This window comes from Cibotium barometz, chromosome 2, assembly GCF_041138505.1.
Source record: "Cibotium barometz isolate CiBa-2024 chromosome 2, ASM4113850v1, whole genome shotgun sequence".
Lineage (NCBI taxonomy): Eukaryota > Viridiplantae > Streptophyta > Polypodiopsida > Cyatheales > Cibotiaceae > Cibotium > Cibotium barometz.
The window spans coordinates 7,269,375-7,282,201 of record NC_141047.1 but is presented as its reverse complement, the minus strand read 5'-3'; the positions used below and the strand labels follow the sequence as shown (position 1 = coordinate 7,282,201).

Below are 12,827 nucleotides of genomic sequence, written 5' to 3'. Positions count from 1 at the left end.
GTAGCCTACCATTGGCTTGGTTATACGTGCCGTGATCATGCTGATTTGCTACTGTGATCCCATTGACCAAATCACGAGTGAAAATCCATCAAAAGGAATGCATCAAAATGTAATTGTAACATAGCATGGAGGCTCAAGATTTTGGTGTTTTAAATGGCGTGATTCTACAGGTTTAAAGAATCACGATGTTTGAAATTGATATTTTTGAGCTTTTGATGCCACATACCAATTTCTTATGCATTGTAGCCTAAGGGCTCTTATGAGTGGATTTTACCTATTTTTGTGTGATGTGATTCTGCAAGGTGTAAGAATCACAGCCGTGAGGCCATCCGTGTTCACAGCTGTGATTTGTGTAGAATCACAATGATAGGATTACCTTTATTTTGGTTGTAGAGGCCTTAGGATGGTTGTTAGTGGTGCTAGAATTCAGTTAGTTTTTATTAATTCACCTTGTTCGAGTTCTTTTAGGTTACCATGATTTTTGCAATCACATTGACATTATTTTTAAGCATGATTTGGTGTTGTTGCCGCTTTAGCGATGGCCGCCTGGTGATTGAATACTTGGGTTCGTTCTTTGATGTTTGAATTTCTCACGTTTATTATTATTATTATTATTATATACAAATACAACTATTTCTATCTATCTATATATATATATATATATATATATATATATATATATATATGATCGGGTCGGCTAAGAGAAGCTTATTGTGTGCAGCTACATACTTGGGTCTACCACTATTGAACCCCTTCCACAATACCACACCATAGCCAACTTCACCACCGGCGTTAACTATGCCATTTGTCGGAGCAACTGCGCTCAACAGATCCCAACTTAATAGCCTTCACATCTACTCAAGCGATGATAGCTATCTTGACGAGCAACTCTTATGGCACCTTACCCTTAAAGCAGAAGTGGAGCACGCACACGAGACACTACCACGTGGGAAACTTAGAATACTTTGCATGTGCATCCATATACTATGTATGTACTTGTCTCAAAATTTGTATATTTTGTGTGTAGGCAAGCCGAACCGAGCTTCATTTGCTAATGGATTATATGTCATTTGGATCGGTGGTAATGATTACACATCTGCTTTTAACTCGAGCACCCACTCAACGAGTTTTATCAATGCAACCGTTGTGCCTTTTGTCATTCAAAAGATAAGACAACTAGTAGAGGTAATGTTTCTTATTCCTTGCTTTGGTGAACTACTTGTCCAATCTAAAAACTCTATTGAAGTCCAAAGAAATTATTGGTTTAAGTGAATGCCATGTTTACCTTTCATAACCTAATTAAAAACATGCTATACAACAGACCTTATACATCAATGGGGCAAGCCACTTCTTAATTTTGGACATCCAACCTATCGGTTGCTTGTCTAGATTTCTTGAACCAAACCTTCTTGCCACCAGGAATAACGATGGGTGCTTGCGCGACTACAATATTGTTGCTTACAACCATGGTGTATTGTTGCTCAATGAAGTGGAAAGCCTAAGAAGAATATACACTAATGGCACATTCCTCTTTGCAGACTATTATGGTGCTCACATTCATATTATGAGGAATCTAGCATCATTTGGTAGCTATATACTTTCTAATTTTCTATCATATTACTAAGGAAACCGTCACAATTTTGGCTAACTAGCTATTGAATTATGTTATTAGCTAACCTATGGACTTTTAACAGGTTTCACCAGTGCTCTTGATGCATGTTGTGGTGCCGGGCCTCATTTTCCTTATGACTTCGATAACTCAAATCAATGCAGCATTAGTTCATTCCTGTGCTCTGACCCCGGAACTTATATCCTGTGGGGATGGTGCCCACTGTACAGACCACTTCAACTCAGAAATCTCCAAACAAATGTTCAATACGGGTTTCTACCTTGACCCACCTAATGGGCTTAGCGTTTGCTCTTATGCTGAAATCTCTAACAGTAAAGCAGCCACCACTACCATCATGTAGCACTTTATACTTGAATTATGATCTCAAGCATTCATGCATACGATTATGAGTAGACATTGATTAAATGGTGATTATTTCTTTTTGATATCACCAAACGTTTACAACCGTATGTTGCATGTGATCATTAAAATGTTGAATAGATGATGATCGATTTTTTGATCGACTCATTAAGCATTACATCTAGTTAGTAACATAGACTTTTGTGATCATATATTTTCATTTCTCACTTGCTCGCGTTCTTTTCTTAGACAAAACGCAAAAGATGAATGTCATTCATAGATTGCAGAAGATATAGTATCATCAAAGATCATAGAAAATTGCTGAAGTAGTATTCTTCTACTATTCTTGCGAAGATCCTGACATGAGTAAGATTAGACCTTAGCTCATGAAGCTACATATTTTCTTGCACATTCTTAGTGGTGACTCTTGATGGCCAAGTGACTATGTTAATGTTCTTCATGTGGCATTGTCAAGTCATCATTGTGGTATTTGCCTCATGCCAATTCCTTGGTCCATGTCTCATCATTGTCACTCTTTTTTGACCATTAGGTCACTTGGGTTGGGATAAAAATTAGAAGTGGTCCTATTTTACATGTTCTTTACTTATCTAGTAATTATGTCTTATATGGGTACATAGTTTTTAATTCATGTTACCACACTTACTATATAACACTCACTATGGTATACTTTTGGTGATAAGTTTTGGATGCATTTGCAAGACATGGGCAATATCAACTTGACATGTTTAATTGGTGTTGTATATCTCTTCTAGCAATACTTTTGTGGATAGGTTCTGGATGCACTTACAAGACATGGGTCTTTGTTTCTCAATATCAACTTGATTAGTGTACATTAATTCGGACATGTGCATTAGAAGGAGAAATAGGTGTAAATATTGTTGAATCAATATCAACTAGCCATTTTTCAATTTGTGATTATCATGTGTAGAGGTATACAAGACACATCACAAACCCACTTATTGTTAGATGCTAAAGCATTTGGAGTGATTCATTTATTTACTCAAATTTAAACAAAGTGGTTATCCTGTTAGGACATAGAGGAAGTTATAAAGTAGTATTGGCATTATAAAACTTTTTCTAGGTTAAATTTGGAGAAATTTCCAACGTGCAGAATGTTCCTACTATCATAAAAGCATTAGATGATGTGGTAAAATGAGAGAATGATTAGTGCATCAAATATAGAATTAAAGGAATAGATTGGGAAACATCTCCTAAGATGTCCGTCTTTTATTCTAGAAGAGGAATACTTGTGAGTAAGAAAAAAAAAGTACTATAATAAACTCACGTTGCCTTGCATCTTTTTGCATGCCCTACTTTTGCTAAAATGTAAACTCGGGGGGTCACTCATAAATATGTAAGCGTAGCACGTGGGTTCAATAGAAGGGATAAAAAAAATTAACACATTTTTTACATACAGAAGGGTACCATTTAAAGGGAGTATTTACATATTGAATAAAAAAAGGGTGTGTTTTATTCATGAAAAATGTATAGTTAAGGGGTTTTTTAATTAGGCTTTAAACGCACGTGATATAGATAGTTTACATATAGTGAACTTCTCAAGAATGTAAAGTCGTGTTCTTGTCCATTGAATACCAATGAATACCCTATTGAGGCCAAGGATATTGTGCCCTCTTACAATATCCCTCCCAACCTACCTCCATCAAAATTCCCTTCTTTAAATTCTCACTATATTTCCCACTCTCTTCTTTAAAATCCGCTAGCTCTCTTAAAAATTCAAAACTCCCTATCTCTAAAATAACTTTGCTTGTTTTTCTAACTAAAGGAATCTAACTTTTCTAAACTAACCCACCTCCTAACATACACACTAAAATTTTAACTATCCTCCTTTCCTTTTTTCCTAATAACCTTTTCTCCTTTTTATTTATATTTCTCACTAAGCCTCCTTGCCTCTAGTCCTTTTACACAAAAAAGAGGGAGCAAAAAATATTAAACACCAAAAAGATACTCCTCGGATTGATGTTTTTTCACATGTGCCCACATGACTCATTTATGCCTTGATAATAGGCTAATGTTGGACATTCATATTGATAATAGGCTAATGTTGGGCATTCATATTTGATAATAGGCTAATGTTGGACATTCATATTGATGGTTGGCTCACACTTTATGAAGTTGGGCATTCATATTTAATGTTAGGTTAATGTTGGGCATTCAAGGTTGGCTCACTCTATTTCAAGTTGGGCATTCATATTGAATATAATTTAGGCCAATGTTGGGCATTCATATTGAATGTTGGCTCACTCCTTATGAAGTTTGGCAGTCATATTTGATGTAAGGCCAATGTTGGGCATTCATATTAAATGTTGGTTCACTCTTTTTGAATTTAGACATTCATATTTGATGTTAGGCCAACATTGGGCATTCATATTGAATGTTGGCTCACTATTTATGAATTCGGGCATTTATATTTAATGTTGGGCATTCATATTGAAGGTTGGATCACTCTATTTGAAGTTGGGTATTCATGTTTTGATATTCGCTAATGTTGGTGGGCATTCATATTGAATGTTGGCTCACTCTTTATAAAGTTGGGCATTCATATTTGGTGTTAGGATAATGTTAGGCATTTATCTTGAAGGTTGTGTCACTCTATTTGAAGTTGGGCATTCATATTTGATATTAGATTAATATTCGAGAATTATAAAGCATGTATATGATAAATGTTTAAACACTTGTTTTGTTGATTAAAGAAATTTTTCCCCTAAGTATTAGAGAGTAATGGATTAGTTCTTTCTACCATTTATGCAATTTTTACCTAAAGAATATTTGATACAAGATTAAACACTAGTTGGAGTGAATATCATTTTTCTCTTCATTAAGTAGAATGATTCAAGGTTTCTTGATAGTATGTGTAGATGCAAGCTTACTTTCTTAAATAGAAAATGTTTCATGCTTAGTAGCTTGCTTAATGACATAAGTTGAAAGCAATGTTAGTATTTATTTAGAAAGATTTACATGTCTAGTTACTTAATGTGAAAAATGAATGCTTGCTTGAATAGCATGGATTGGAATGCATGCTTATCTTTTTGCTTGAATAGCATGGATTGGAATGCATGCTTATCTTTTTCATTGGAATGACGATTAAAGGCATGAAATAGAATGCTAATTAATGTGAATGAGTAAATATCTTTTCATATCTAGTGGAGCTTGAGAAGAAGGATTCTTTATTAGAATGATGATTCAAGGCATTGAGTAGAATGCTAGTTGATAATGAAAAAATGAGAGTGAATGCCTCTCATAAGATTCATGTTATGACTAAGCTTTTGACCTTGCTTTTACATTAAATAATCCTTCTTATTGATTTCTCTTCAGAGATGCATGGTCTCATGTATGACATGTTAAGCTATCTTCTTTAAAGATGCTCATCTCATGATGATAGTTGAGATCATAGTTGTTATTCTTGTTGCATAATTGAGCTTGATGCTAATTTTATTATAATAATATTGATGAAACTTAATGCTAATTTTCTTACAAGAAGCTTCATGCTAGCTTAATTCTAGTTTTCATATAAAAAAGTTTGATGATAGTTGGGACTTCAAGTTAGAAAGCTTGGTGTGATTAATTGAGTTTCTATACTAAAAGCTTGATAAGCCAATCATAATTATCTAGTAATTATTGACATATTAGAAGGCCTGGTATCAAAGTCCAAGAACTATTTACAGGTGCTAAAAATATTAACACTTTTTTTAATATATATTTTAACAGTAAAGGTGGTGGCTAAATGGTCAATAATCACATGTTAATTAGGGCTTCCTCAATTGACTAAAAGTCAAGGTTTAAACTCATAACTATCATATTCATCGAATAAGAAAGGCTTTGAGGAAGCCGCCTCAATATTGCCTATCACCCCTGACCACTATACACAAGAGAATCAAGTATTGTTACGTCAAGGATCTACTTAGAGAAAAAATGTTTCATGGTGTACTCTAGGGTTTAACATAGAGAATATCCTAAACTCATTAAGCATGGTGGACTCTTTCTTTCATTATACGGAGCTCCAGAACCCCATCAACGAAGGAAAAACTCATAGACTCTTGGCACACAATGACCTTAAACTAAGAACATCACAATTTCTTTGCCATATATCAATCCCCTTAAGTTGGTTTAACCCAAGTATCCTAATCCAAGGTTGTCCACGAAAAATCACACATCTAAGTCTAAACATAATAGTGTAATATCAATTGTGATCTTACTGGAGACATTAGAAAGGAGGGGTGAACAGAGGGACACCTTTTTGGAAAAGGAAGGGTCAAACTATTCAAGGTGCAATTGTATGCTTTCTATGGATCATAAGGGCTTCCTTCATCTATCATCTCTTGGTGCCTACTATATACTTTTTTTTAAGGTCTGAGTTGCATAGTTTTGATAACTCTTTAAAGTAGGATGTTTATGTTATAGCAAGCACATCCACCAGTCATGCTGTGAGCAAGATTGAACCCATAAAGTCACATTGTGACTCTATTTCCTTACCAACTAGGCTACATCGTTGGTGGGGACACTCTTAACAACAATATTGTAAAGCAAGTATCTTGGGTGCATGTGCATAGTACATGAGATATCAGAGGGAAAGTCATTTTTATGGTATATAATCTTCCTTGTTTGCTTTTGTTCTCTATCTTCACTGGTATGGGAAAAGAATGTAATAATTCTTTTTAAATGTTTAGTAATTTTTTGGAGGTGGCAATTCTTTGTAGCTACTCTCGAGTTGTCGCATAACTCGAAAGAGAAATTGAAGTGGTGGATTATCCCATATGTAAGAGCATGGTAAGTCAATAGCAACGGGCTAGGAGATGGGAACCCAACCATCGACGTTGCTCAGTTCCCTAGGGTGGTGTGCGTGCTGCTGCTTTGTGACTATGACATAATCAGCTTGTGAGAGGCCAGCCCACCCTGACCTCATTTGACACTTGTATTCGTTAGAGGGAAGAAAGGGTAGAAAATCCTTTCATTTGGGGCAATATGGGCATCCTCAAAGCAACTAGAACAATAAAAATAGTAGGTAGACAAGCTATTCAAGATATTCAACCTAGTGTTGTCAACAAATCCCAGGAGCAACAGTTAGGCAGTTGCAGGGAGCACTCTCTTACACTGCTCATTTATCTTTATTGAGCTAGCCTGGGTTCTAACATATCATTTCTAGTAGGGAGAAAGGAGCTTGGAAATGATCAGCACACACCTTATTGACATTGATACTCTCCTTGCAAATGCTAACTACTTAGTGAGGCCTCTCATGCGTTTGCTTCACTCAACCCAAAATTATATAGATGGCACACAAGTGTATGCATGCATGAGTGTTGTGCTAGAGATGCATGGGATTGTTTCACTCAACCCAAAACTATAATAAACCAAGAAAGAATTAACTCAAGCTTTCTATCTAGAATAGTAAAGCTCATTGTAGCATAGCCAAGTTTTGTCCCTGTTAGGTTTTATTTTAGTAGGCTCAATTATGCATAATGTTACTTGTTGGTTTGTTATTACATGCAGATGACATTGTACTCATTTCAGACTCACCAAAGGGGGTTACAGAGACACCTAGATGCTTTACAGGAGTTCTACACATCCATAGAGAAAGCATGCATCCTTAAAGAGTATGCATGCTCTAAGGCTTCTTAAAGCCTTAGATCATGCATCCCATAGAGCAAGCATACTTTTTATTCAGCCATAGAGTATGCATACTCTTTATGTGTGCTCTTTATGCATAGAGTATGCAAGCTCTAAGCATGCATAAAGAGTATGCTTTATGCATGCATAGATCATGCTCTGCGCATAACAATCACCTCAAGAGCCTTAACTGGTAGACTATGCAAGGAGAACTTTTTCATACAATCCCCAATTACAAGGCTCCAAACCAAGACAAGGGCATCATCCAAGGGAACACTCAAGGCTTCTTAATGAGGAGAATTATGGCTTTAACTTTGAACCAAATAGGTAAAGGGACTAAGGAGCAAACCCCAAACACTACACCTAGCCTCTAAAAGAGCTAATGAACTAAAACCACATATAACGATTCCATTCATGATGTATATTTTTTCATGTCATGAAAGTGAAAAAGTAGCTACCTAGTATCTAATTTATGTGTAAATGTCTAGTTTATACACCAAAAGGGATACAAAACATCTATTTTAGATATATATTCTATCTATTACTTATTAACCATGGACAACCAAGGCACAAGGAGAGGAGAGAAAAAAAGAAATCATGGATTTTTTTAAAATAAGAGAAAGAAGTCCCATCGATTTGACCCTTTGTATTTCGGCTTTCATTCCTAATTTGACCATTTGTATTCCGGCTAACATTCTTGTGTTTTGCTTCTTAATGTCTTTTACATACCACAACAACGTGCAGGTTGAGTACTAGTATTTTTTTTTTATGCTCAATAGATAGGATGCATTCACTTTATGAATAATTTGCACACAAAATGAATACAAATGCAATTTGTTTGTATATAAACCCCATTACCCAATAGTTCATTATGAATGTTGTGTAAGACCTCCTTATGGAACGCCTCAAGCCGCAACCGAGTCATGCTCCCTTCTCTTCAAGTGGCAGAACAATAAATATATATTGAAGTGAAATTGAAATTTGGAATTTAAAAATTTGAAGAATTAAAAATTCAGCCCGATCAAGTGCTTTTTTTCTATACCAAGAGAGAATTGAAACAGTTATAAACAAGCATATTGTGCATTAAAGTTTAGCATGTGTATCGTGTCTGGACTTCGGGTATGAACTTTGTAATACTTCACCCTTTATCATTTTGGTCTCCTATTTTGTTATATGCAAGCAACTTGATGTAGCTTTGAACTCTATGGCTAGCACTTTGTTAGATGCAGGCAACGTGTATGACACTCGCATATGTTGTGATCTTTTTATTATAAGGCTTTTGAAGCATCTGAAAGAATCATGTTTACAGCCTTGACCATCCACAATGAAAAATTATTTAGTAAAAAGTATTGACGCATTCTCTCTGCCTCAGACGCTCTGAAGTGGACCGCATGCTATGCTTGCAGCTACAATCTGCAAGGGAAGAACCTAGCTAAGCTATCATGCAGATACCAGGAAAATTCTCTGCACACATCCACAGACATGTAATTGATACTCTTCCCAACGCAAAGGATTTTCCAGCGTTGACTTCAGAGGCGAAGCCCCTTATGGTACAAAACAGCCCGGACAAGCATCCCTAGTAGATTAATCCTCTTGCCGCTGAGCCAAGCTCTCTGTAAACTTAGAGACGCGGCATGCAAAGAAATCATGCTTATGGTAATGCAAAGAAGAGGGGTTGCGCCAGAGACAGAGATCTGAGAGAGAGAGAGAGAGAGAGAGATATTAAGCGTCTACTAAAGACCCAATGGGCCTATGAGACCAAAGTGGTAAAACAGAATGAAAACATAAATATAGCTCTCACTGGGGGAGAGAGAGAGAGAGAGGATTGAGTGGGTGAGAGAGACACGTGCACAGAAAGAAAAGAAGGGCTGCATGGAAAAGCCAAAAGTTTTGAACATTTTTAAAAGAAAGGCTGCCTTCCAAATGGGAGGTACAGGGTTCGAATCTATCCATGTGGGCATGTATTTCAGTACCCCCTCTTATTATTAAACAAATGTGTCCAATGCGAAGCACACACCCACCATTGAGCTTAGATTTTGTTTGTAAGGAGCCTGCTTCAGAATTCTTGGTTGCCACACCTTGCTGTCTTCTAATGAAAGAAGAAAACTATTTTATAAAATCTTTCCGGTCCTATGATGGTATGAAACCAAATTTGCCATAGACAGCAATGACAGTATGGCACAGAAGTTTCTCTGGAACACGTGAGTTAACAAATAACCTAGACACAAAAAGTTATTAAAAAAACTTGGATCAAAAATTAGCTGCTCTGTTCATTCAAAATACAGTTGGGATCTGAAAATAAAACTTTTCTCAAGCCAAATCAGCGTCACAAGCTATATTCTTGAATGCCTTGCCACATTTGAGCCACACAGTGCACACCGCTGGCATCCATCAGAAACATTCCCCTTTTTTTTTTTAAAGGCTCATTACTTTAATTGCACCACTGTACCCTTAACATGCAAAATTCAGAAACACCAAGCACCATCGCCTCTGCATAAATTTGCGCCATTATCCATGTAAATACATTACAAAGAACTACACTTAAAAGTGAAAAATATGTCTTTATGCAAAGGTCAGCCTTGGAAATTTGGGAAACCTCCAAGACAAACTACAATTTTAAATGGCAGTCTAGGGCCTTTTTCTCGTGTTGACCCTCTTATTCATCATCTTTATAGGGGTATTCTTCTGCTACCTGCTTCAAGAGCTTCAGCCTCATTTCATAACCATCATCTCCACGCAAGACATCTCGAATCCACCTAACCTCCGTACGCATAGATACCTTCAAGACAAGTAGTAAATAGTCAATCATGATATGTGCACAGCTAAAAAGGTGTATAACGCAAAGGTATGAGTTGGTCGTGATCTCATCCAGAAAACAGGCCAAAGGAAAGCGTTTACCATTTCAAGTGCACCTCTGATAACCCCACACAACATGTTGCAGTAATAGAGGCCCTGGCAAGTCTCTGGCAGCTCCACAAAGTCAACAAGGGGATTGTCATCCAGGATGAGACTGCATTCAGTGCCATCGGTATCCCAGTTTGTGACTGTTGCAGTCACTCCCAAGAACATTTTAAAGCCTACCTACATAATCACACCTTCACATAGGTTAAAAGGGTTCAGCAAAAGAAGAATTGGTGGCAAAAATAAAACACCAGCCCATCTAAACCTACAGATTAGCTGTAAAATTATAACATAGACATGCACATACCCACAAAAGTTCAGTCAAAAAACTGGGCTGCTTGAAAACTATACACCCAACCTTTCAACACCTAAAAAGAAAATGCTTTAAGACTTGAGGGTGATTTCTTTATCCACACTACATTAGATGCTACCTTCCCTGACCATTGTAACGCCATACGGACAAAAATTGCTTGTACATTTCTCGTCAAAGCAGGGTAATTGCGGTATTTCCCACATTGATTGTTTATCATGCTTGTCATCTGATTTGATTGTTGGTGTGTGCCTGCACCAGAGCAGTCCAACCCTTTCCATAGACATGGCGGTTTACAAAGGGTCCCTTGTGACAGGCTATGGTGGTATGGGATGCCAAGGCTGACTGGTTTGGCAGGTGCAGAGTGGAAGCTTAGCCCATGGCTCAGATGGAATCGACGGTTGGGAGGTGAGTTTGCATGCACCCTTCTATGTTGTTCTATTCTTGTGTGTTTAGCCGGTTATCACGTGATCCTTGGGAAGGGATATTTCAGTTGGTATCAGAGCTTGCCCGATCATGAAGGCGGAAAAACTACAAGGTTTGCGTGTCTTGCCTATGTCTTGATCTTCCAAAGAAGTACGTGCATTTCTTGTTTTTGCCGGCAAGATAGGATGCGTGTTGATTCTATGCCTCTGAGAGAGAGAGAGAGAGAGAGAGAGAGAGAGGTATATATACACATGTAAGAGGGTATTCTGTCCCGGTTGCCCTAAAATGCAGAAACCCTAATTATATGCACGTCTTCTTCTTGACGGGTGCTGTAGCAATATGTTTTTTGCACGATTGCAGTGTGTTTCTTGTAATGCTTAGTATGTAGCTATGGGTCATGCACATAATCATTTGCCTAAGGGAGCTCATGCATGGACTACATATGGTGCAAGCAAAGTGGTTGTGGGTCACATGGTAGAGCTGCAACCAAGGCGGCCATGGGGGGTACAGTTGGGCTATCACCATTTGTGTCATGTGCACAGTGTGTATCTACCATGTGCTACACGCACGCAAGACTAGTTTCGAGGCTTGGGGAAGCTTGGAACTAGGCAGGCTGATTGACGAGCTAAGTTAGGGATATACTAACGGGCGGGCACCCAAGTATGGACGGGCGGGCGCCCAAGTGTGGACGCCCGATGACCGGCCAAGAGCCTATAAAAGGGTGGCCAAGGTAGTTATTGGGATATAGAGAGTCTCGCGAGTTTGTGAGAGCTCTATGGTCTTGGAGCCTAGATCTAGTGCAGACGCGCACCTGCTTTACGCAGCCGAGGGGGCAGCAATCTCGAGGCCCGCGAGGGCAGCTTCGTGGCGGTATGGGACGTCGCGAGGAGGAGATTGGTCGGTACATCATCCTAGTTAGCTCAGCTCGTGGCTCGGTGGGGACAGCCAAGATTGTGGGCTCGCCCACGGCTGTCATGGTTGGGAGGTGAGTCAAGCCTGCACCCCCTTGATTGTTTATTCGTTTGTTTGCAAGATTCGAGTTTCGTACCAAGAACGATCACGAGGGGATTCGACAGTGGTATCAGAGCATACCTCGTGAACGAGCAAGTCGGTAGGTAGAGAAGATGAGGTTGAAGAAAGATGTGTTAAAAAGCTTGCTGTTTTTCTGTGCATACTGCTGTTTTCAGATTCAGTATGTGTTTTTTCTTCTTCAAAGAAACCCATGTTGATGGGGATGGTAGATGGTAGGGTCGTTTGCTTTGCCAAGAAGAGAAGAGATTTGTTTGTGCAATCGCATGAACTGCATGGAGAGAAAACAGAAAAGCACGATGCTTTTTTGGTTCAACGCGTAAGAGAGAGAGAGAGAGAGCGAGAGTAGTGCTGGTTGACGTGTTGCTGGCGGGTGTGCATACTGGTCGAAAGAGGCCCTGCTGGCGGCGGGCGCCCAAGGCCGTGTAGGCAGCTGCGTGGCCAGGCGGCCTAAGGCCTGCATGACTAGGCGGCCAGGCCTGCCAAGCCAAGCGGCCAGGCTTGCGTAGCCAGCCCAGGCAGTGCCTATGCCAGGCGGCCAGGCTTGCG

General features: G+C 38.6%; 1 protein-coding gene across 1 annotated transcript in view; it reads right to left on the bottom strand.

Moving 5' to 3' along the window:
- Window positions 1–10,018: 10,018 nt before the first annotated feature.
- LOC147640596 (Transport protein particle (TRAPP) component) overlaps window positions 10,019–12,827 on the bottom strand; it is a 66,374-nt gene continuing 63,565 nt past the window's right edge. The window contains exons 4-5 of the mRNA XM_086813347.1: window positions 10,511–10,693; window positions 10,019–10,391 (exon numbers count right to left, since the gene is read on the bottom strand). Of these exons, the coding sequence (XP_086669473.1) occupies window positions 10,269–10,391; window positions 10,511–10,693 (306 nt within the window). The 3' untranslated portion in view covers window positions 10,019–10,268. The remainder of the gene's footprint in view (window positions 10,392–10,510; window positions 10,694–12,827) is intronic.